General features: G+C 38.9%; 1 protein-coding gene across 5 annotated transcripts in view; it reads right to left on the minus strand.

Moving 5' to 3' along the window:
- PPP4R1 (protein phosphatase 4 regulatory subunit 1) overlaps nucleotides 1-25,229 on the minus strand; it is a 64,523-nt gene that overhangs the window by 15,662 nt on the left and 23,632 nt on the right. For all 5 annotated transcript variants that reach the window (XM_021525160.2, XM_021525159.2, XM_021525162.2 and 2 more), the window contains 7 exons: nucleotides 12,864-13,006; nucleotides 11,383-11,529; nucleotides 9,718-9,825; nucleotides 8,930-8,995; nucleotides 6,372-6,530; nucleotides 5,040-5,170; nucleotides 3,428-3,948 (listed from right to left, as the gene is read on the minus strand). In XM_021525160.2, the coding sequence (XP_021380835.1) occupies nucleotides 3,428-3,948; nucleotides 5,040-5,170; nucleotides 6,372-6,530; nucleotides 8,930-8,995; nucleotides 9,718-9,825; nucleotides 11,383-11,529; nucleotides 12,864-13,006 (1,275 nt within the window). The remainder of the gene's footprint in view (nucleotides 1-3,427; nucleotides 3,949-5,039; nucleotides 5,171-6,371; nucleotides 6,531-8,929; nucleotides 8,996-9,717; nucleotides 9,826-11,382; nucleotides 11,530-12,863; nucleotides 13,007-25,229) is intronic.

Raw genomic sequence — 25,229 nt, forward strand, 5'->3', positions numbered from 1 at the left:
AACTCCAAACAAACCAATACCACCCACCCCTCCCCCCGCCAGAAAAACCCAACACAAAACACCAAACCAAAACCACATAACCATGACCAGTGTGTATGCAAACAGTAACTCCTTAGTGTTTGCCACCCAAGACATCTGGAAGATGGGGATATGCACTGAACATGCCATGGCTCTGGGCTGCACAGCTTGGTGATGCCTTTCCTTTGACTCTTCTCATTGGCCTGGTACACTCAGGTACCCCTCAGGTAAAAAATGAGTTATTCTTTCTCAATACTTCTGCTATAATGATGCAAGCAGGTGAGGGGAAAAGCAACTTACACAACACAGAAGGATGAAGTGAGACATGTGAAGTAGAGGAATGCCAAACCCAGAAAGGAAGAGAAATTAAAATAAAGAAGGAAATAGGAGGTGGAATACATGTGGAGGGAAGGGGATAGAGGTACAAAGGTATAGTAGCTGCTAGGGATGAACACCCAGTGCAAAGTACAGGGTGATGGGAAGAAGGAACGATGACCAAAAAAACACTATGAAACCCCAACAAAACCATGTTTTTCTGACTCGGAAAGAATAATTGCTAGCTGAACTTTAGCACCAAATCTCCACATCTGCCTCAGCTGTCAGGGACAGGCTCTAAGCCAACTAGCAAAATAGAAATCATCAGCCTCCTCTGACTGACTAGTGAAGAACAGCACCTTATTACCATCACCAGATATCCCACAGAGTCAAATAATAAAAATTCAGTGTGATCTTAAGAAACTTCAAAAACCCTGTGCCATTATGGTTCCACACAGCAGGAATCAATTTTCTTCTTCTCGCAAACATCTAAAACATTAAAAAAAACCAAACAGAAAAAGAGAAAAAAAGAAAACAAGAAAATAAAAACCAACCAAAAATCCATGTCAAAAGAAGGCTGCTGAATTTGCACAGTCAAGCATAGAGAGGCAAGGTAGAGCCAGAGACAAGGTCATGTGAACAACTTTATCTTACTGACACATGCAAAACATCATATACCACAGTCTCATTCCCAAACCACACTTCATCACTTCATCTTGTCATGCCTTCAGGATCCTTGGTCAATTTGCTATAGAAGCCAGAAGATGTGTACCCATGGAAGCTCTCCAGTATGGCAGGCCTCCACTTACCCACCACAGAGAACACAGCATCTTCCACTCCCATCCCTTGGCTGGGAATGCAGCAATAAAGACAGGAGCACAGCATGGAAGCAGGAGTCCAGGACTTAGGTGACAGCAAGCCAATGAAGAAAATAAGTGCAAGAAAAAGATCATAGGGATTTAAAAAGAAATAAAGTGAGGAAAAAAACCCTCCTAGCTTGCTCAGTCATTGCTGTCAAAGCAAAGCCTACTCACAGTAGGAGACTCAAAAACATAGCTGTCAGCTTTGCAGAGAGGGGAAGTGCAAGCAGGCTAAGACCCTATGGACCATTTGGGACCAGAGCTGTTTGGCATACATTTGGAAGCCATGTATACTGGAGACAGTGTTTTCTGTGAATTTAGGCAGTTTCATAAAATTTCCATGAAAAGCAATTAAGATAAGTTCTCGACTGAATATTTATACCATCAGTTTGCGACAACAGTTTTAGATTATATTGCCATGAGCAAAGAGACGGGGCTCTGATTTCCTGGATTACCCCCAGAGCAAGCCTATCTTTTGTCACAATTCAGGAAGCATAAGATTCAAAGAACAGGCATTTAAGTCAGCTACTCAGAGACTCAAGTCTGGATATCTACCACTTCTATGTGTGCTACAGTGTTTGAGACAAGCATGCAAAATTAATACTACTTGCACTTTGTGCAAAATTAAAATTGCAATGTTACTAAATTGAAACAGTCATGTTGTTAAATTCCAGCTTCTCGAGTATTAGACCAAATAACAAAAGCACAGACAAAAGGAAAAAGAGTAGAATATTTAGGAGAAATGTTTTATGGAGCTTCACTACACAGTCTTGACCAAGTCAGAGTGGGGGAACTCATGGTGTTGACAACCTAGTAACAGCTTTCTTCTACTTATATGTGCAAATGCTGGTCAATAACTCCACAGAAAATCTCCTGACACCCAGTCAAGAGATCTACAAACAAACAAACAAAAATAATTCCAAAAACCTACTCTGAAACAAGACATGAACACACATGATAAACAAATTCGTAACACAGGATGATTGTGGATGTACAATTACATGCTTACATAAACCATTGTAATTTATGCATTAAGGTATGTTCTCTAATTATAGACAGAACAGCTTTACAAAGTAAACCTGAACAGCAGTGCAAGCTTCTGCAGCTGGCTTCAGAAATGGGTTATATGAAAACTCAAGTCATTAGCAAGGGTGAATTTCTTTTCTTACCTCCTTCCTTAGTGCCCAAAGCACCCCTAAAGCAATGTTTTATCTGCTGACTTCACAAGCGATTAAATAAAAGTACAAAATGGATTTAAGAAAAGTTATTAGCATATCAACCTACTAACAATAAAATGAAGTCGAAAGTCGTATCAGTTTATTCTAAAATATTTTTCCCCAAATTGCCCCTTCTTTTCCTCCTACTTTTTCTGGTATAAGAGGCATGCTTCCCCCCTAGAGATTCTTCAGCTCCAAAATAACATGGCTTCCTCCAGACTTTTTGACTGTGACTCTCAAGTCCAGTGTGTCTTAGAATTTATTCAGCATATGAATACCAAGAAGAAACTACTTCCAGTGAAAAACCTATTTCCAGTAAGTATGTGTAGAAGAGCCAAGTCCTTTTAGCTGAGGAGGTGTCTCTGAAGTGCTGCTCCACCACCCTGTCACACTTAGGAAACCCTTCTCCATTCTTCAAAAGCTTTTAAAATGGAGAATGTGTGCTCACTTCAAGAACTCTGCTTTGATCAATTATCAGCCTGATCTGACAAACTTGTCACATTAAAGCTGTAAAAATGTGACTGCAATAAAAAAGCCCTTGCAGAAAAAAATGGAGACTATTTCATCCAAAATCAAACGGATAATGCGTAAAAAGAAAACTGTAATTCACACTGATAATTAAAAAAATAAAACTCTCTTAATCTGCCTTATTTTGCATGTATGCTAATTAGAAATAAACTTGCTTATCAACAGCTTATGCCTCTGAACCATCTATTTGTTTATAATGTCAAAACAGGCAGTCAGAACTTTATACTGCTAATTGCACATGCATTCAGTTTATAGAAGGAATTATATTCCTTTTAAACATCTTTACACAAATGCAAATTCCCTTTTAGTTGACTATCAATTTTCCTCAATCTCTTTGAGGACCACGAGAAAACACTGACTTTTAAAACAACTAAGTACTTCTGTCAGTACTTCTGACTTTTAAAACAACTAAGAGGTTAAAGCTCAAACAGATGAAGCAACATATACATATCTCCAAACATCAAAAATGCTTCAGTATATTTACCATACCTTTAACATCTGGATCGTCTATATGGGGTTCCAAATTTTCTATCATTTCTTCCAATTCCTTCCTTGTTGCCATAGGAATGCTTGGAGACACTGGCATAGTGAGTTCCTGAATTTCTCTATCGAGTTTTATATCAGAAACCTGCTGAAGCTCAAAGTCAATATCTATTTCAGGAAGTGGAGTCCTCCAGAAATGGAAAGAGTTGTATAATTCCTGCTCTGAAATAGAGGTTTCCTGTGAATTCAGCCCAGCCTCCTGCACATCTGCTGTACAGCAATGAGAACTTTGCTCGTTCTCATCAGCCATTTCCCCACAAGATTCTGAAGGCAAAGTGCAATGGAAGGATGATTCAGTCTGGAAATCACTTTCCCTCTTGGAGTTATTTGACGCTGTATTTTGATCTTCGATGACATTTTCAAGTTTTGATGAAAAATCATCAGTATCATCACAATATGAAGACAGGCCCTCTGTCCTGTTGTGCTCTTCATTTGTTGTGGCATCTTCTGTGGTTCTGACTTGCTCACTGTTGAATGCCAAAGAAAATGGACATTAAAAAACCAAACTAGATTTGTTATGCTCTTGAAAATTCATTTACACCATAATGAAACAGAAGTCATAAAATCAGAGAAGGGTCAAGGTTGGAAGGGACCTCTAGAAGCCACCTAGGCCAACCTCCTTGTTCAAGTAGGGATAACCAGAACCAGTTGCCCAGGACTTGTGACCAGACAGGTTTTAAATACTTCAGAGGATGGATACTCCATAGCCTTCATGGACAACCTTTGCCAGTGCTTAGTCATCCTCACATTAAAAAAAAAGTGGGTTTTGATGTTCAGAGGGGACCTCCTGTGTTTGAGGTTGTGGCCATTGACTCTGGAAGTGTCACAGGGCATCACTGAAAAGGGTCTAGCTTCATCCTCCTTTCACTTTCCCCTCAGGTGTTTATGAACATTGGTAAGACCCCCACCCAGTGAGCCCGCTCTTCTCCAGGCTGAAGTCCCAGGTCTCTCAGACTCTCCTGACAGGAGAGATTTCACAGTCTGTCATTTTGTGGCCCTTCACTGCACCCTCTCCAGGGTGCCTCTCCAGGTCTCCCTCTGGATGGCAGCATGACTGCGAGGGTGAAGCAGCCACTCTTCCCAGTTTTGTGCCATCAGCAGACCTGCTGAGGCTACACCCTGCTCCACCATTCAGGTCACTGAAGAGCATGTTAAACAGAACTGGACCCAATGCTGACCCCTCTTGATACACGGTCAGTGACCTTCAACTACAGGCTGCTGACCAATGCCCGTGGGCCCAGCCAGGCAATCCTCAGCCCACCTCACTATCTCCTCATCCGAGACAAACTTCAGCAGCTTCTCCACAAGGATCTTACAGGAGAACATATCAAAAGCCTTCCTAAAATCCAGGTATATGGTATACACTGCCCTCCCTTGTCTGTCAAAGTCAGTCATCTCAACACAGAACATACATCCTAATTCTGGTCTATGAAGATGAGAAGATCCAGATCTTTCCATTTACCAAATACTCAATTTATCCAGGAAACTTAATTTTTCTAATAGTTCATGAAGAAGAAGAACAAGGAGGCAAGATAACTTGGAGATTCAGCAAATTTACCTGTTTTCCTGAGCAGAACCACAATCTTCTGGGTTTTTACCATCTTCTTCTTTAAAGTACTGGCCACTGCTGGATGGATTAGCAAAAGTTGATATGAAAGGCCCCAGAGACTGAAAAGCTGCTTGGCGAACCTAATGGAAAGGGTCCAAGGTGAAAAAAACAAAATTATATATATATATATATAAATATTGCTGTCCTATAAAACATAATGCCTGCTACTAGGAATTGAACCTAGGAATTGGAAGGGTCATAAGCCTACTAAGGAAATCAAGAGCAGAGGCTCTTGTCTGGAAAGAATCCGCCAAGTATATACAGAGTGCCAAGTTTAAAAAAAATGTTAAGAAAAATGAAAAAGCAGAGTGAAACCAGTTAAATCACAGGTAACCAAACTGACAGGCTTATTCCTCACAACCAAAGTAGTAAAAATCTGTTTAAATAATAGAAGCAGGTAAATTTGAGAGCTCAGCTCAGAATTTTAACAACTTGAAAGGAAAAAAAATCATATACAGCAAACAGACATTTCACTTCCAGAAACTGACTGACAAGCATTATATTTCTTTCCCTTTTTATTTGGCTATGCCATGAATTTGCTCCTCCTTTCTCCTACTATTTATTCTCCTCTTCTCAACAATTCTCTATCTCGATTTTTATTATTTGATTAATTCTGCTGGGTTACAAATTGCATGACTTTCCAAGATGCATGAGCTCATGCTTCTGTGCAGATGATCCTTTGCTCTTGGAAGTAGTCTGCTTAGTAACAAACCTAAGGTTTAAGAGTAAATCTTCAAGATGGTAAATAATTAAAAAAACCCAAACAAACAAAAAACCAACAAACCCCCTCCCAAACAACAACAAAAATCCCACCCAACCCCCCTAAAAAAAACCACACATAAAAACCCATCACCTAAGAAACAATAAAAATTTAATTATTAAGAAGCTCCCCACCACTAACATCCAAAACACCCACAAAACCCAAAACCAATCTACCTCCAAAACAACTGCAAACTCCACCATGCCCTCCCACAAAAAACGACATGGTGGTAGGGAACCTGAAGAAGTACAAGTATATCATAATTAATTTTCCAGTTTTGTTAATGATTCTCAGCAATGTTAAGCCACAGGCGATTCTGTAGCTAAAAAAGTTACTCCGCTGAGAGAGTTTTCCTTACATGCTGCAGGGACTCTCTACACCCATCACTGAACTAACCAATTTTGCTTGAGGGGGCATTGAACAAGTTAGATTACCCACACCCATGGGAAGTTCTACATAGAGTATTGGAGTAAAATCCTTCAAATATGACAGCTATTCAAAAAATAAAAAGCAATTCTTACCCATCGTGAAGGATCACTAATCAAATTAATAAAAAGGGTTGATAATTTTGTCCTCCGGACTTCCTGCGATGTTGCACAAGAAACTGCCATGAAGCACTCAGCACAGGCTTTCCTAACTCCCCACACATTATCAGAACAGAGCTGGAAAAACCTCGGCAGCTGTTAGGAATATAGCAAGTGAGTTTGCAAGTCTTAATAAGTAGCACTTGTTTCAAAACAAGTTCTCTTTTCACATTCATTTTCTTCACCTGGTTGTCCACCTTCATACTCATATACACAATTTAACATTTGCCAAGAGAAAGAACACACATTCAGTAGCTTCTAACCTGCTGCTTTCATATTACTTATGGATACAGATAAGGAAAATTCACTTGTCTGGAGAACAACAAGGAAGTATTAACTCTTAAGACTGATTTATACCCAAAAAAAAGTCCCTAAAAAGCCCAACTTCAAATACACCCCCAAGACCAACAACCTATCATAAGACAAGACCTCATGTCTACACCATTCTTTTAAAGAAGGGACAAGAAAAATAATACTGGTGCATTATTAGAAAGCAATTCTTTACTGCAAGGGTGGTAAGGCACTAGAACACACTGCCCAAGCAGATCGTGGATGCCTCAAGCCTGAAGTGTTCAAGGCCAGGTGGATAAGGTCTTGAATAACCTAATCTAGTGGAAGGCATCCCTGTCCATGACAAGGAAGGTTAGAACCAGATGATCTTTAAGGTCCCTTCCAAACCTTAACATTTTTTGATTCTATGACTAACACTTTACCTATCAGAGACCACTTCAGATTTTTTTTAAGATTCTTACTGAAATGCAAAGGAACATCATCTTCAGAAAGAAAAAACTTCCTTTTCTACCTACACTTCTCATTGTTAAGATTTAGTAACCTCTGCCACCGTCTATCTACAATGCAGGACCATGAACAGCAAGAGGAACAGGGCAATGAGAGAATTACTGCACTTGCTCAAGAGAAAACATGTTTGAACAGAGCAGTGGTTTTACTAATAAAACTGAAGCATTTTGAAGGTGCTCAGGTGCTTGGGCTTTTTGGACACAGTATTGGTATGGGTGGACAGAGTACAGGTGAGGCACAGCTGCCTTGGCTTGCAACAGGTACAGTGACAGAACACAAGTAAACCAATGGCTGTTGCTACAGCCTTGTTCACAGTTACTGATGTTCAGCTGTTCCTACTCTCGGCAATCAAGTATTCTGGACTTTGCCTCTAATTAAAAAAAGCTTTTAGTGAAATAATTACCCCCACAGCCCCCTGGAGTTACTAAACTAGTCCAGATCCAAGAGGGCTTTGGGGGAATATTTCAGGGGCAAGGCAAAAGATTCCCCCAGTGCTGTCCAAGACATTTATACTCAAAGGTTTCCAGGTAGAAAGAGGGAAAGAGGGTGAACAAGGAAGAACAGGGCCTTATCTAGACTCCTGCTCAGGAAAAGATAATTGGCTTTCAGCCAATGAGGTCAAGAAAGGAAGGAAGGGTTAAACTAACATGGTTACACTACAGGGGTCTCTGGGGCTGGAAAAACCATTTCCCAGAGGAATACAACATCTAAATTAAAACATGAAGTCTTATAATTCAGCTTTTTACACTCCTCCTTTTTCCTAACAATAATCCAAGAAGAACAGAAAATCGCATTTTCTGTTATAGAAAGAAAACCCCAGCTGTCCTGCCACACGTTACTGTTTTCAAATGAAATAATCATCACTTTTTTATTTAATAGTAGTCTACAAAGTTTTCATCCAAATTCATTACACTAATCACTAAAAAGGCAGCTGTGTGAGAGAAATCAATTTCCATCCCAAATCAGAAAGCACATGGGATGCAAATCCACACAACTAAACTTCACTACCAAATGATGTGAATCACTCAATAGCTAGAGAGAATGCAGCAAATGCTTTAAGACCATAAGAAATGGCCTGAGAGCCACAATAGGCTTACCTGTCGCAACACCACTGCAAAAAGCTGCAGAGCCTCTGGCTGAAGACACGCCTGCATTTACACTCTGTCCACGTAAGTCCCTCACTAATTCAGGGCATTGACTAATCAGCCTCTGCTGGCCCTCAACAAGCTCACTGTCCACATTCCCAAGAGGAGAAAGCTTGAAGAGGGATCCCAGAGCCTGCCAAGCTGATTTCTGCTCCCTAGCCTCGTCACATCTCCAAATCTATCAACATCCATTAGAGCTCCCTGGACCCACCATGGGAATGTGTGCACAGTTAAGGATCCTCTTCTCGCCACTCCATCCAGTTCCCTGCTTTTACATTTTGAATGTGTCTCTCCTTCCTTTATTTTATTTGTTATTTCTGAGATTCACTTATTTCCCTTACTTTACTTTCTCTTTCCCTCCTTTCCAGGAGGCTGTTTGAGGAAAACTGTCTTGAAGAGATGAAATCAATACATAAGCCCCAGCATTCCCATTACTTTATCTCCCCTGCCATGCTCCCCTGTATCTGCGATCTCTCATGTGCTGCCTTTCTTCTGTAGCTTATCTGGCTCTATTCCTGAATAGTATTAAAAACTCTTTAAGAAATGGCTTACCAGCATTTCTTCAGTGGCTTGTTGTCCAACCACACTGCAAATATCTCCAAAATTGGCTGCACATACCTTGCAGACAGAATGCAAGAAATAAAGACTAAGACCACAGTTTTAATACAGAGAAATCCAAGGGGAAAAAAAATAAACAACTTTTAAAATCAGAAAAATGTCTTTTGGTGCAAACTCATTATGAACAACTTTCCTATTCCATCATTTTCCATGGTTTTTAAAAAATAAACAATTTTCTTTTCTTAGAAATTAGTCAGTCTTTTTTAATCACAGAAAAACCCCAGAACTTAAATGAAAAGAGGATTAAATTTATTTGAGGTGCTGTCAAATAAAGAACACATGGAGCTATCAAGGGAAATAAGCTATTTCAAAAGCAGGATGAGACCAAAGAGCAGCATCCACACCTAAACATCATGATGGAATACTGCACAGAGATATGAGCTCAGGTGGCTGATGCTTTACCAGCCACAGCTGGTTCACATTTTCCTGACTATCAACATGATCATAAGCACAGATGCCCAATCACACTGCAGCCATCTATAGCACAAGGACAATAAGATTCTTTATTTCTTTTTTTCTAGTAAGAAGAGTAGTGATTCTGGAAAAAAAATCTCAGTGTCAAATATTAAAATTTATGGTAATGCAAGATACAAAACCCTCCACAGCTTTCACTTATACATGTCACAAATGAGATCTACAGGAAAGTTTCTTAGTCACATGCAAGTTCCAAGCACATGACATATTTTTTCACAGAATCTAGACCAGATGCTCATAATTCATACCTTACGAACATGAAACATCCTGCAGTCACAGCACATCTCGCAGAACCTGGGAAGCACAAGTCTTTCTGTGATGTCCTTTCCAACCATGGAGGCCATTTTGCACATAATCTAATGACAAGACAGACACTAATCAGAGATGCTTGCATAACACACTATTCTGTGTCAGCTAAACAGGATTTTAACATCTACTCTCCATTCTGATGAACATAATTTTACTGAAAACTGTGAAAAATATTGAAAACAAAATGCTATTTGAATTGAAAAGGTTTGGCCACTTCTACAAAGAACAGCATTTCCCATTTCCTTGTCATGACACAATACAGGTGTAGAAGATGACATTGATTTTCCAATAAACTGAATCAAATTCCCAGCTAACAAAGATAACCAGGCTCTTAGAAATTATTCTGTGTTACCCAACAGACCTTAAAGAAAAAGTTCATGATTCTTTTACTACTTCAATACAAAACTTATATATGTACAATTAACACAAAATTATTGATAATTAATATGCTTAAGAGACTTCTGAGTCCCGTATGGTTTAAAATTAATTACAACACTGCCCTGCATATATGCAACTCCCAAATATAAAATTCCCAAAGAAACATATTGCACCAAAAAAAGAATTCTTCCCTCTAGCTGCTCTTTCATTTTAATTTGTACTGAAGCTTAAAAATAAAACAGCTTTAAAAAGCAGAAAGAATTTTACGTTTACCATTCCCAATCATGTCAGTAGAACAATTTACATTCATTCCCCTACAATAACAAATGATGGCTTCTCTAACCTCTAGGAGGTTGATGAAGTACAGAAATTTCTGTCAAGTTTCAATGCCTTCAAAACCATGATGACAGATAAAACTAATCTGCTTATACTTTATTCCCTTATGTAGTTGTAAACTGCATCAAGAAGCACTAGAAATTTGGTGCTAAATGCAACAGGTGCTGGAGCCTTTTTATTGTTCATTAGTCCAGCCACTGCAGGAAAGTAAAATATTAAATGAGGTCTCTCTCAAGCAAAAAGAAAAGCAAAAAAATTCACCCAGCAGAAAGCATCAATATAAATTGCAATTAAAAAAGGAAACAAAAGGGCCTACATCTGCCATTTCTCCATTATAAATTAACTAATCTGCTTACTATTTTAATTCAACACATACATTTTAATTACAAAGGTTGCGTCTAATGCAAAAAATCCACCACCAACCAACCATGAATTAATCAACTCAGATGCTTATTACTTTGCCCAATAAAACACAACAAAATCATTAAAGAGAACAGATATACAGCGAGGAGCAACAGAACTGAGACATTAAAGCTTTTGAACTGATGGAAATTTTCCACACAGGCAATTTAAACTCCCATAAAATAAACAGACAAACATTCAAAAAACTAAAAAGCCAACATAGCAGATGCTTTAGGAGTCAATAAAACAGTCTTGTCCAGTTGGGTTTTTTTTAATAGCATATGTAAATTACTGAATTTAAATCTTAACTTGATCAGACTGTACAGCACTGACACAGCACAGAAGAAGTTACAGATTTATTACAGAGAGGGAATATAACGTTTCCTCTTTAGTAATGGCTGTGCAACTTGGAAACACACCATCACCACTGCACTATCAAGCATTCAGGCAAACTTTTGGCTGTTTGATTTGGCACTGCTGTTACTTACAGCCACAGCTTCTGTCTTCACATCGTCGTTGCTGTCTGGAGCTGTCAGATCTATCAGCACTGGGCACACTTTGGTCTCCACATCGTATCTCTCAATGAGTTCTTGCTCCAACAGCACTAACAACGCTGCCTGGCTTGTTTTTCTGACCTGCCATAAAAAGACAAATTGAACCAAAGACAGTTTTATTTGTTGAAATACATGCGTACTGTATTTTGGAAGCTGTACCTATATAGCAACACACGGCAGTACTAACTGCCCACAGTGAGAGGATACGTGCTCTACAAGTGCTTTGCAAGCACTTCATGTTTGCTCTCCTGTGTTTTGGGAAGTATGGAGGTGGATACCTGCCTCAGCTGACAATGTGCAGGTGATTCTTGGGTTCATGCACTATTTGTTTTAATGTCAAAAAGAGCAGTCATGGCAAATCTCATAAAAATGTGTGAAGAAAAAGCAGGACAATTAATGCAGAGTAACAAATATCTAAGAAAGATTAATTTAATGAAACAAATCCTCTTTTTCTGAGATTAACAAGAAATAGTCTGGCAAGGAAAAATTGTGTTTATTTCCAATGCTTTTAAATCTGAGACACAATTCTGCTAAGTCCCATTTAAAAAAAAATGTGCAAAAATAAGATACCATTATTGACTTCACAGTTTGTGAATTCCTGCCTCTAAAAGGAGTAATTTCACCAGAAGAGAAAACATTACATACAGCAAGAGACTACATATACTGCAATGCAGCAATTTTGGAAACACCTTTGAGCTCTTTCTTTCATAGATCTGCAGCCCAATGATCTATGCAACAGAGATTAACACAATGAAAACAATCACGGAATCTTCTAGCAGAACATCAAACAGGTTGTTGTATTATACATGAATTAGCAAAACTACTACTAAGAAAAATATGTTTGGGTAGTTATTTTTAACTATGTAAATTTTGAAAAGGGCAAGCAAAAAATGACAGACTCAAAAGGCCTAAAATATTGAAAATAACGTATCAACTAGCCTTAATCTAGTCTGAAATGACTGGAAAAGCCTAAAGAAAGCTTTGGACAAGCTAACTTATACATGAAGAGGAACAAACCACATGAGTTCAATCCAAAACTATTATCTGGTGATGAAGGTACATCATGGTGTTAAAAAACTGATTTATACAAAAGTCTCAGTTTTTCATTTCTACCGTTCCTTTTTGCCAGAATTTAAATTATGTAAGCTTGTCTAAATGACTAATTTTGTCATACAAATATCAGATAAAAGGCCCCAAATCAGGACAGATCACATTAGATGTAAAAAACTGTCATTACATTCTCTTTAAAATATTTTAATATTTTCTTTAAATGAATTTATAGTACCACATATTTCATGTCTATTCCAAATCCTTATATCCCAAAATATAACACACTTGGACCATGCTACATTTAAATAATTTGGCATCACAACAGTATTTCACCAGCTAGTAAACTACTCCTACAAAAAACATACCTGGTTATTCTGGTCTGCGAGGTATCGCACCACAATTGGTAGTAGGTATTTGGAGAAAGCATAAGGGATTGAAGGTCTGTTTTCTTGACAGAACATAGCAATATGAGGCACCTGTTCCATCAGTTCTGCCCGCACTGTTGGCTCTGTAAGGGTCAAAACAAAACCAAAAAAATGGTACAATATATGTTTACAAGCATGCTCCCAGATCCTGCCAAAGTAAGGTTTTTACAGTACCCTACATACAAAGTATGCTCTCCACTGTTCATGTCAGTGTGTTTGTTAAGTTCCATTTTGATATCTTTTTACAAAACCAGATAAAACTACACTCTGTGCTGCTGAACTACTAAAAAGTTCCATCTCACACTCCTAGTAATAAAAAAGGAGTAAGACAGACAGCCAGTCATGAACATTGTGAGTATCAGAATTGTCCATGCTCCCTATGAGCATCACCTACTTCACAGAAACCTCCTACGCTGAAATTCAGCCCAGAGCTGGCGCCACCGTGAGAAGAAAGGAACTGAGGAGGAGTCTGGGCCATGGCCTCTCAGATGGGAAAGATCCCACTGAGCAGGACAACTAGCCATAACCACAGATGCTGTTCTTCATTCTTTGCTTTTTAAGGCTACTGATGTAATTGTCAGATGGAAAAGGTCCTGCATCTTTCCAGCTGCTTCTGTTAAAACTTTGAGATGTGTTTCTCACCAAGGCTGCTGATTATTTAAAAAACATTTAATTCAATATTTAAATTCAAGAAATAGCACACTGCCTGGATGAATCATAATCCCCACAGAATATGCACGTATATCTTGGGGATGAGAGAAGAATCAAGAGAAACAATACAGACGTAGATTCAATTCCAACTATTAGAAAAACAGATTCAATTTAAGAACCAGGACCTTATTGTGTGCCTAACTTCTCCATGGGAATTAAAAAAAATCACAACTAAGTACTTCTGCCCTTTCAGGGTTTGCTGATATATGCAGTTACCATTGGTCTGATTACTTAGAAATAAGACATAACATCAGTTACTCTCAAATTATACTAATTTGATTTACAATATTTTAAATAATAAGATGTATATGTCACAGTATTCACCTTACTGAATTTTTACCTAGAATTTGTTCAGGCAAAACTTAATAGTATAACTTGAACCATCTTCCTTGGCATACTTTCAACTAACGTGATTTATCAAAAATACAACCTTTTGTTAAACAGAAGCATTCAATAGGCATTTGTATTTAATATAGCAAATGTGGGCAGCATTTGGCTTTCTTGAACACTGGCTACAAGTGTAAACTCAATTTGAATAAAACACAAAGACAAAACAAGTCCCCTGCTGTGTGCAGTCTTTTCTTCACTGAGGACAATGAGAACAGGAAAGATCACTGCACACAAAGTAATTAAATGCCTATGGGCTCCAGTTCTTTCACTATAGACTTAAATTACTTTTCCTATAGAAAAACATGCCAAAATCAGAGTTGGAGGGGAACTTACAGATCATCTAGCTCCAACCCCTGGGGGTTGGGGTTCCACTAGATAGGTTGCTCAAAGCTGCACCTAACCTGGCCTTGAACACTTCCAGGGATGCTCTGGAAAGTTTATGAATTCCTGTCCAAGTTGCAGAATACAAAATGGAGTCTCAGACAAATCAATACTGTATAGGTTCATTGCTGTTCATGACAATAAAGTAAAAAACATCTTCCTATATGCTCTGTATCTCTTCCCAAATGCTACCAGGAACACACAGGAGCAAAACATTTTTATTCAAACTTCAGATGTTCTGAAACACGTGCAGGTTTAACTCCATGAGCAACATCGGCATCCTGAAGTTTGCATTGAAGAAGTCAGATCCTGACGAACAAACACTAAACAAACTATGTGCAAGTTCTAGTAGATCTAACAAAAATTCACACCTTAACAAAATGCTGAACTCTAGTGATCAAACACTCCATTTGTAGCAGTAAATGTAACAGCTGACCAAAATACACACCTGTAACAAGGACAAATTAATAGTTAATGATATTATTAATTCTGAAAGTTGAAGTCTCCATATCATACTAATGCAAAGACAGAAAATATTCCTGTTGTAGTAAATAAGTAAATAATCTTTTGCTTCCTTATAAAAATTTGCCAGAGCAGTCCTTAGAACACAAGGAAGAGAAGGTGCAATTGTTCACTAGGATGAGGTGGGGGGGGGTGGGAGGGAGGGTGGCGGGGGGGGGGGGCTGGGGGGGTGGGTGTGTCAACCAAAGTAGATTGAGTGCTTTCAAGAGTCAAGTTGGCAAAAATATCTATTTTCTTCCTACATTTAATTCAGTTCTGGTCCTTTTATCTGACAAGGCCTGGCTTCTTCAGTTCTGGAAGAGGGGCTTGAAGTGTGCCTGAGAAAGGAGTCCTTGCACATGCCAACTTTGACACATCAATGTGGTTTTTTCCACCTGTGTGACAACCTGTCCAAAGCTGGCTGATTTAAAAAAGCCTTGCACCCTCCATTTGCAACTGCCCAGTATCCACTGAAAGCAGAGCAACTACAAGTGGAAGAGTCATTCCTTGCTGAGTACATTTTGAGATAAATAAAGACATTATCTCTGCAAACAGGCTGTACACAGCCCCACTCCCAAGAGCAATTTGTTTGAAAAGGGTGTAGATGGCAAACACAGCAAGATGAAGAACCATCAGGCTGGGCAAGGAGGACGGGAACTTGATGGACAAGAAATGGGAACCCGCGCCCAAAGCAAGGGCTGGAGGAACTCATGCCCACCTTTCCCAGAAAGCTGTTATTTCAAGATATGCCCAAGACATGATTGAGTAGCACAAGAGACTTATGTAACAAGACTTATCCCTAGGGTATTGCTCTCCCATCTTAGGACTCATGCCTTGTTTCTTACGGCAGACAGAAGATGACTGGGGGAAGGGAGGGAGAGAGAGCAGAGGTTAAAGGGGATGGAAAGTAAGCAAAATCAGTCTAAGGCTGCATGCCTGGCAGCAGTGCTTCTTAAATGGCTTCTAAATTTGCTTCAGGCAGTTCCCACCCTCCCAGACACAAAACCCGTAGGTTCCATTTATGCCAATGCTACTGCTCATGCAGCCAGACAATAAACCTTATCAAAGAACTGATCTAGCTGATGCAGCTTTTGCCTCACCACAGCAGCATCATTAAACAGCAAGAACTGGCACTTTATATTGATCTCCCTGATCCATCACACCATTCCCTGAAGTAGCAGAACTGTCTGAGGATGGAAGCAAGCAATGGTAAAAGAAGGTGCTAGAACTGAGGGGAAGAAGCAAAATACTGAGAAAGCCAATTTATTCCTTTGCCTAATGTGAAACTGTGCAAAATGTTCAAGCCAAGCTCTTCACAGAGTAACTGCACACTACTCATTTGATTGTAGTCGCAATTCTGTCTTGATGCTGAAGAAATACCTCTGCAATCAAAACCAATCAGAACTCTGTATTAAGCATATCAACAGCTGTGTACATACTTTAGACACCAGGCACTCAAAATGGAGAGACTGTTTCCATATGTCTTTGACACCTCTAAAGTTTGCCCACTGATAATGCAATGGCAACACTCCCTTTTCCCTAAATTGTTGAAGTTTGCTGTGAAACTGGATTCATACTTTTTTTTATGAAGCACTCCAGTAAGAGTGCAGGATATACCAAAACCACAAGATTCTCTTCCTTCAGAACAGGGTTCATCTATTATGTAGCACTTATGTCAGCTGCCTAACAATACTAACGACCTGCAGATGTAAAGTGAGCCCCTTCCTGAGCTACTAAGTCAGCTCTGGCTTTGTGAAGAACACAGGCAGATGAGACAATGCAATTAAAGACTTGAAACATTCATGCCCAGGAATGAATTAGAACAGTAAAGTCACCTTAGTTCTTACATTCCCTAACTTTTAATTATGTGGCTCTGGGATCTTTGTACGGTCAATTCAAAGCAACAAACAAGGAGTGCTGTGTAGGGAACTGGCTGTGTAACACAACACCGTAATTCGCCATCAAAAGGCATTTGTGCTGTTCTGGGGAATTACTGCTGCTATGCAAGAACCTGAACCTTAAGCTTACCAATTTAGATAAGAGCTCAATTCTTCCAAAGGCTGAAGCATATGTTCCAGTGTGTACTGAATAGAGCCTAATCTTGCAGTCTGATGCAGTTACAGTAGAGCTTTTTTTTGCATTATGTTTCCTTAAGATCCAAGCAACAATGCCAAAAAAATCCACTGAAGTCAGAGAGCTTTCTCATTCCCTTCATCTATTCCTCAGCTCTGTCTTCAGCTTGAACAGATGGCAGCTCCAAGCAGGGATTCCAGGAGGCTTCAATACATAACAGTGTCTGCCATTTCAGTTTAAGCCTCCCTGTTGTTTAAATCCAAATTTACAGCTTGGTCATTGTGCTAGTTTTGGCTGGGACAGCATTAATTTTCTTCATAGTAGCTGGTACGGGGCCATGTTTTTGATTTTTGCAGGAAACAGTGCTGATTAGAGATGTTTTAGTTATTGCTGAGCAGCACTTACACAGAGACAGGGCCTCTTCTGCCTTTCACCAGCAATCAGCAGGAGATGCACAAAGAGGGGACGCAGCCAAGACAGCTGACCCCAACCGAGCACAGGGACACCCCAGACCATGGTGTCATGCTGATCACATAGAGCTGAGGGAAGAAGGAGGAACGGGGAAGTTTGGAATGGTGGCAGTTACGGTCCCAAGTTACTGCCAGGTGTGATGGAGCCCTGTTCTCCTGGGGATGGCTGAACAGCTGCCTGCCCATGGGAAATGATGTATGAATTCCTCACATTTGCAGTGAAGGCTTGAGCATTACCCTGGTTGCTATGTTCTGTGCTTATAAATTTAAGGCACTTAAACACTGTTTCCAGCACAAATTTAAAACATGTCCCAGTATTAGTTACTATGAAGAAAATTAACTTTACCTCTTCCAAAACCAGCTGTTATCAACAGAGTGAACAGTGCGCAGCAGTTACAAGTTGCTTTGTAAAGCATAAACTCATTCAGATGGGGAATACATCTGTAATCTGTGGTTTTTTGCACTGTACAACACAGCCAAGGACCAGGCTTTCACACAGTATAAACAAATCGGGAGCAGAATTTTGCTTCAAGTTTCTATTTTAGGCAATCTGGAAAAATCTCTGTATACAGCTAGGTTCTACATAACATTTTCCTCAAACAGTATTTTTCCATTTGGCAGAGGAAGTATTTTTAAATGCTGATCTTTTCAAAGGATCTCTTGAAAGTACAAAGCCTATCTATTCCTTAAAGTAGCAATCTATTAAAAAGAAACCTTGCAATTTGTTAAAACAAGACCTTTGAAATTAAATATCAATATAAAAGACTAGATTTCCTTACTCACTAGCATTTTATTTCTTGTGTATTATCTAGGTATAGAATTACACTGAATTGAGTTTTAAGAATCAAGCAAAATTAACAGAATGTCAGAAGACAGAAATTAGCTTCCATTTCTTCTGTTCATGAAATAAGTTTGAAAAGAAGTTTCCAGAATAAAATGTCTCTTCATTTCCAGACCACACAAGACCATCAAGATGTTCAAATTACCATCTCCAGAACCTGGGTAGACTTTTTTCTGCATAAACAAACCCTCAGTTTTAGCTATTTCACAAATGACCATTCATATCAATATCCTAAACTGACTCCAACATCATAGAAGTAATTGCTTCTTCTTCATCCATGAAAAAACACATTTTTCCTAAAACCTGACACCATCTCTCATGTAAACTGCCAGCATGCTCACTTGGCTACTCCTAGCACATACACTCAGCTTGGATATATAAATGTGTAATGTTTATTTCAACCCTGTTGAGGCTTCAGTTCACTCTTTAGTCCACTTGAGCTACAAAGAAACAAAGCACCACCATCAGCTGCATGCTGGAAATTAAAAAGGAATTATTCTAGAACTGCACAGTGTAATACCAACTAATTGCTTCAGACCAGCTATTTATAAATCAAGTCATTACTCCAGAACCACCCCACAAATAGATTTATTTCACAATGCTTTATTCTGCAGCTACATACAGTATTTGAAAAAAAGTCTGCAGTGCTTTCATTATCCCACTATGACCATTCTGAAATATAAGCAGCAAATTTCCACTACATTTGTGAGGAGTTGTAAGGTTTTTGTGTTGTAAAACTGTATATGAAGAACAACCACTGATGATGTTAAAGCTGCTTTAACTGACAATTTTTACTACTGTTTTAGGTACATCTGAATATTAATCATATTGCCCTTTGTTCTTGTTAAAGAGTCGTGAGCAACACGGAAAGGTGTAAGTGCATGGCTTTGCATTAACTTTTCCATTTTATTAAAGAATATTTCACAGAATATCCTGAGTTGGAAGGGACCCAGAAAGATCATCAAAGTCCAACTCCTGGCCCTGCAGAGGATCACCCCAAGAGACACATCATGTGCCTGAGAACATTGTCCAAATCCTTCTTGAACGCTGTCAGGCTTCTGCTGCGACCACTTCTCTGGGGAGCCTGTTCTAGTACCCAACCACCCTTTTCTTAATATCCAACCTAAACCTCCCCCAGACACAGCTTTATCTATCCTCTTCTTTCCCCAAAGATCACTTTCCATTTCCCTCCTTTTTTCCTTCGACAAACATATGTGTTTTCTCTTTTGATTTCTACTATTTCCCATTTTATACTCTCCTACCACTTTCAAAGATAAAATAAAAGCTAGATGAGTGGAAATACCCTGCAACCAGAGCCCATCCCTTTTAGCTTAGAAGCCCAGCAGAAAGGCTGATGTGTCTGATGCATGTGCTGCTTCAGTAGTCAGGCTCTTTTACCCTACTAACCAGAAATGGATTTCATTACTGACCAGCAGAGCCAGGAGTGAAACACAGACTAATGAGGGAGAGTAAAGTCACCGTTAATCACTCATCAGATGCACAGAGAGGCAAAAGAAGTCTACATCAAGCACAGGAAAAAATTCTTAGTGCAGCACAAGGTGGGAGATGAGGTATGGAAAATCCTGAAATATGAAGATGGGGAAAGGAAGAAAATGCAGCTGGAGATATTGGCAGCTGGGAAAGGCAAATAATAGCATCCCCATTAATATTTCTTACATATGAAGATTTTTGTTAAATGCTGCAGTGTGTGCTGTTTGACAGGTAATGTTGGCATGTCTCAAAACACCAACAGTAGTAACTGAACTTACATTAGTAAAGCCATTTACATACACTATTAAGTAATTAGGGTTGTGAGGCCGTCCACATTAAGCCTGATTCTAGAGCTTAAAAATTTAATTACCAATTAGTCTAATAATTGTTTACAAAATCAGGTTGTTCTGGAAACTGCATTTACAAATGATTCTTTGCAGTAAAGAGATTACTTTTTGTTCAGAAGAAAAACATTCCAGTTGACTATATTCAGACAAATAAGCACCAGCCCTTCAGGATGTCATTTTATTTTCCCCCCATAATTTTTTAAGAAGATATCTATGTGTATCTATTTCATAGTAAGCTACATTACACATGTATTTTAGAAACGAAGATACAGGCTTTTAAAAAGTAACTTCAGAAAATAAATTTTAAAGCTTCTGGAGCCTCTTGCACACTAAGCAAAATGCCAATAATGCAGTAATTCTGGCTAGGGCTAACTTTGAAAACCAGTTGATTGCACTTCAACACACAATGATGAAATCTTGTGTCATCTAAGCCACTCACAAGCTGGTACCAGAAAAAAAAAATTGAATTATACTTATTTACTTAAGTCAATAACTTGGACATAAGGCCCTTGTTCAAGCTCTCACAAGCCTGTGACTAGTGTACATTTGAGAATGAAGAAGACCCAGCTATCCTAATACAAAGATAAGCATTTTTAATCTAACAAGGGTTTATGGGCGATAACTTAACATTTGCCAAGCACTGAGCTTATGTGCCAAACTACTTCTTGGCTTGTATAGATAGATTCAAAGACACCATAAAAACATCTAAGTGGGAAATCATACCCAACATCTCTAAAGAAACAGAAAAATTACAAAGTGATTGAACAGCAGATTCATAAGCAGTACAAGGAATCTTTCTTAGCTGTCACTACTCTAGGAAACTTGGTACCAAATGAAAGCAGGAAGTCCAGTTTAGGACTGAAAAATACCCAAATTCCACAGCAGAATGACAGATTTTACAGCAATATCCAACTACAGCAATGAAGACAAATACTGAAATCTTACAAACTCAGATTCAGAGAAAAACTTTCTTTAGCAAGTAAGCGCCTTGGGGGCAGATGATTATTCCTCAAATGCCACTGATGGGTATCCTCCATGGAACAGCTATTCTGTGCTGCCATGTACAACAGCAGCACGTAACACCAGGGCAGAGCAAATGCTGTGTTCTGCCAGCACTAGGAGCAGCTCATGTCCAGTACCACCTGAAGTGGGTATTTTTTCCCAGTAGAAACACAACATTTTGATGTTGTGATTGATTTTAAGGCTACAAGTGTAAACTGGAACTAATTCATTACAAAGAGTCCAAACTACCCTGTCAGGAGAAGGCACACTTTATATAATTTGTATGTGCAAACACAATGGTAATCAAAACTCTTTCACAAAATACGATTAATTTCACCTCTACTCAAAGGGTCCAAATGAGTTTCCATCAAAAGCCATTTCTTCTTTTAATCCTTTTTTTTTTTAAACTAAAAGCTTTTATAAAACCAGTCTTAGAGCCGATATTTCCTTTTGCCATGATGCCTCAAAAAACGTGTCTTGGCTTGCCAGTTGGTATGTCAATATATCTATCAATCATAGCAAACTATACTCTCATAATTTTCTTCCATCCTACTATCATATTTGGACCCAGATATTTTTCTAGTAAAGATTATTTTTATTCCATATTAAAACAGTATTTAGTGCAACCAAGATAACATTTAGGTTCTTAAAGTTTTATCACAGTAGATGAATAATGAAAATAATTGGAAATTCTCCTGCTTTTAAACACAGAAATGGTTGTCTCAGCATAGCCCCAGCTTATTAAAAGGTATTAAAAACAACCAAAACAAACCTGAAAAAAGCTAAAAATAACCCCAAAGCAACAAACCACAAACCCAAAGAATTTTTAAAAAGCCCTGAGACTGATTCTTTTACGAGCAAAGACCATGTCTGAAAAACATCAATCCAACTACAAGACTTCTGAAATTGCATTGTAGTAACAAGACAGAGGACTCTCTGGGCAGCTTTAGGATAGCTGGTATTTTTAGTTCACTGCTGTACCTCTGTTTTAGAAATTAGCATCAGGAGCCCAGAAAGAGGACAGATATTTTGTATCCTGGGTATATTTTTCAATCCCAACCTCATTATACCAACTACTGAAAAAAAAAAAGGAAAAGTACCTCACTTTCTGTGACTTGAGTTGACAAGAGAAGACGAAGAGCTCCAAATGTTAAAAGAACTGGTGTAACTGTTGATGCTAATAAGCATCAATAATTAGAAATGAAAATACTTGTACTTCATCATAGTTTAGTTTGACTTCCAAGTCTGTTTTTATTTTTATTTAGACATTTAAACATTAAGGTTTGACTCCAGGATAGCTCTACCCATACAGATACCTTGCTCTAACCAAGCAAGTTTAAACACACAGGCACTTTTACAATGTTTTCTTATTCCAAATTCAAGGGTTTTTATGTTTTATGGACAACTGGAAAAAAATAATGTAAATGGCAAGAAGCAAGACAAAAATTAACAAGTCTAATAGGAACAACCTTAAACATACACACACAAAAACCAAAACCCCTGCAACAAAATCAAAAAGCCAAAAAAACAAACAAACAAACAAAAACCAACCTAAAACCCGCTGTGCTGCAATATGAATTACAGTCAAGCCCAGATACTAAGAAGAGACAAAGTAGATCAAGTTCCCTAATGAATTTGCACATGGTTTAAAACACAAGGATATTCTAATAACCTGTCTTACCGAAACCAGCCAAGTCCAATACTGCAACTGCTCAAGGCACAAGACTCACAGTTAAGTTTGCAGAAATTTAATTTGTGGGGCAGCTGCAGAATCCAGCGCTACTAGTTTGGCAGATCTGAGACAACTTCTACAATGCAGGAAAAGCCTGAACTGCTGCTTTTACGGACGCTGAGAAAATATCAGCCCTGACTCAAAATGTACCCCACCCTTGTTAAAGGCAACAAATTGATTTGAGCTCAACTCTTGGCTTCCACTACACTTCTGCCTAAATAAACTTCAATTTGAAACGCTTAGTTGGTCACCAATGAAAAGCCTAAGGCTACAACTTGCTGCAAGAGGCCATTTTCCCTTGGACACATCTGTCCTATTTTCTAAACTGAAGTGGAGCTTCAGAAAGTTTCTGATGCTCAGAACTATTCACAGGGCCACACAAACAGGCAACTGTATATGCAGATTTCAGAAGCAGAGCTTTGCAAGGAAAGCACTCTATAAACAGTAAAATGCCACTGTTCTCAATTAAAGACACATTTTATTGTAAGTGAATGCTGACTTTTTTTCCTTTTTAAAGAATCCTTGGAGAGGTACTCAATACAATTATGTAATGCTTACAACAGGCTACTTTTCCTGGCTAAGCAAGGACATTCCCTCAGAAAAATAAAACCATGCATTTTAAATTAATAAAGAGTAACAGAAATCAGCAGAATATATTTTTACCCTTGGAAAGCATTATATTCTGCAGTTCCAGAAGAAGGGAGAAAAAATAACAGACATTAAATGGAAGAAAGAATAATTCAAGATTTAATACAAATTTCTCTCCATAGCACATCAACAATAACAAAAAAATGACCAGACCTTTTCTGATGTTCTGTTGCTAGACTTCCTTCCTTCTAGCATGTCAAATGTATTAGCTATTTTGAAATCATACCCTTAATTCTTTCTAGATAATCTTTACACCAGAGTTTTGTCACAGCTCTGTCCACATCATTTTTCCCTTCATCCACTTCCCCATGACTTTTTAAGCACTCCTTTCATATTTGTTTTCCATTTTTCTCTTGCTTTTGCCTCTTATTTCACTCACTCAGCAGTCCAAATATATCGATTAGCAACAGACACACTGGATCTGCAAAGCCCTCCTACTCATAGCAAAGAGGGTGCACAAGCAAGCTCATTACACTGGACTTCAAGACCAGACTTTTGGCATCTTCAGGGATCTGCTTAGTGAAGTACCATGGGATAAAGCCCTGGAGGGAACAGGTGCCCAAGAAAGTTAGTTAATATTCTAGGACCACCTCCTCCAAGCGCAGGAGCAAAACATCCCAACAAAGAAGTAGTCAGTCAAAAACACTGTGAGGCCTGCATAGATGTACAAGGAGCTCCTGGACAAACTCAAGCAAAAAAGAGGAAGCCTACAGAGGGTGCAAGCAAGGACTGGTAGCATAGGAGGAATACAGAAAAATTGTCCGAGCTGCCACAGATTGGATTGGGAAAGCTCAAGACTCAAAAAATTTAAACTGGTCAGGGATGTCAAGGGCAACAAGAAAAGGTTCTATAGTTACACCAGTGATAAAAGAATAGTAGAGAATATGAGCCCTCTCTAGAAGAAAGTGGGAGACCTGGTTACCCCAAACATGGAGAAGGCTGAGATACTCAATGTTTTTACCTCAGTCTTCACTGACAAGTTCTCCACCTGAGTCCCAGAAGACAAAGGTGGGGAATTGGGAGAATGGCCCACAGAAGAAGATCAGTTTCAAGACTGTCTAAGGAACCTGCAGGTGCACCTGATGCAGTGTATCCACAGGTCCTAAGGGAACTGGTGGAAGAAGTGGCTATGCCACTATCCGTTGCATTTGAGAACTGTGGAAGTTCCCACCAACTTGAAAAGAGAAAACAAAACCCTCATTTTCAAAAAGAGAAAAAAAGAAGACACAGGGCCAGTCTCACCTTGGTGCCTTAGCAAGATCATGGTGCAGCTTCTCCTGGAAACTGCGAGAAGGCACATGAAAAATAAAGAGGTAATCTGTAAGAGTTAACACAACTTCACTAAGGCCAAACCATTCCTGGCAAATTTGTTGGCTTTTTACAATGAGGTTAAAGTGCTGGTGCATAAGGGAACAGCAACTGGCATAGTGTACCTGGACTCATGCAAAACATTTGACACTATCTCATTAAGTATTTGTTTTTAAATCAGAACAATATATACTTGACAGATGGCCACACAGTGGATAAACAGCTGACTGGATGGTTGCACTCGAACAGCTGTGGTCAACAGCTGGATATCCAAGGGGAGACCAGTGATCTGGAGCTCCTTAGGGATCAATACTGGGACCAGCACTGTTCAACAACCTGGGTGATATGGACAGTGGGATGGAGAGCACCTTCAGCCAGTCTGCCCACTACACCAAGGTCTGTAGTGGGATT

Source organism: Lonchura striata, chromosome 1, assembly GCF_046129695.1.
Source record: "Lonchura striata isolate bLonStr1 chromosome 1, bLonStr1.mat, whole genome shotgun sequence".
Taxonomy (NCBI): Eukaryota; Metazoa; Chordata; class Aves; order Passeriformes; family Estrildidae; genus Lonchura; species Lonchura striata.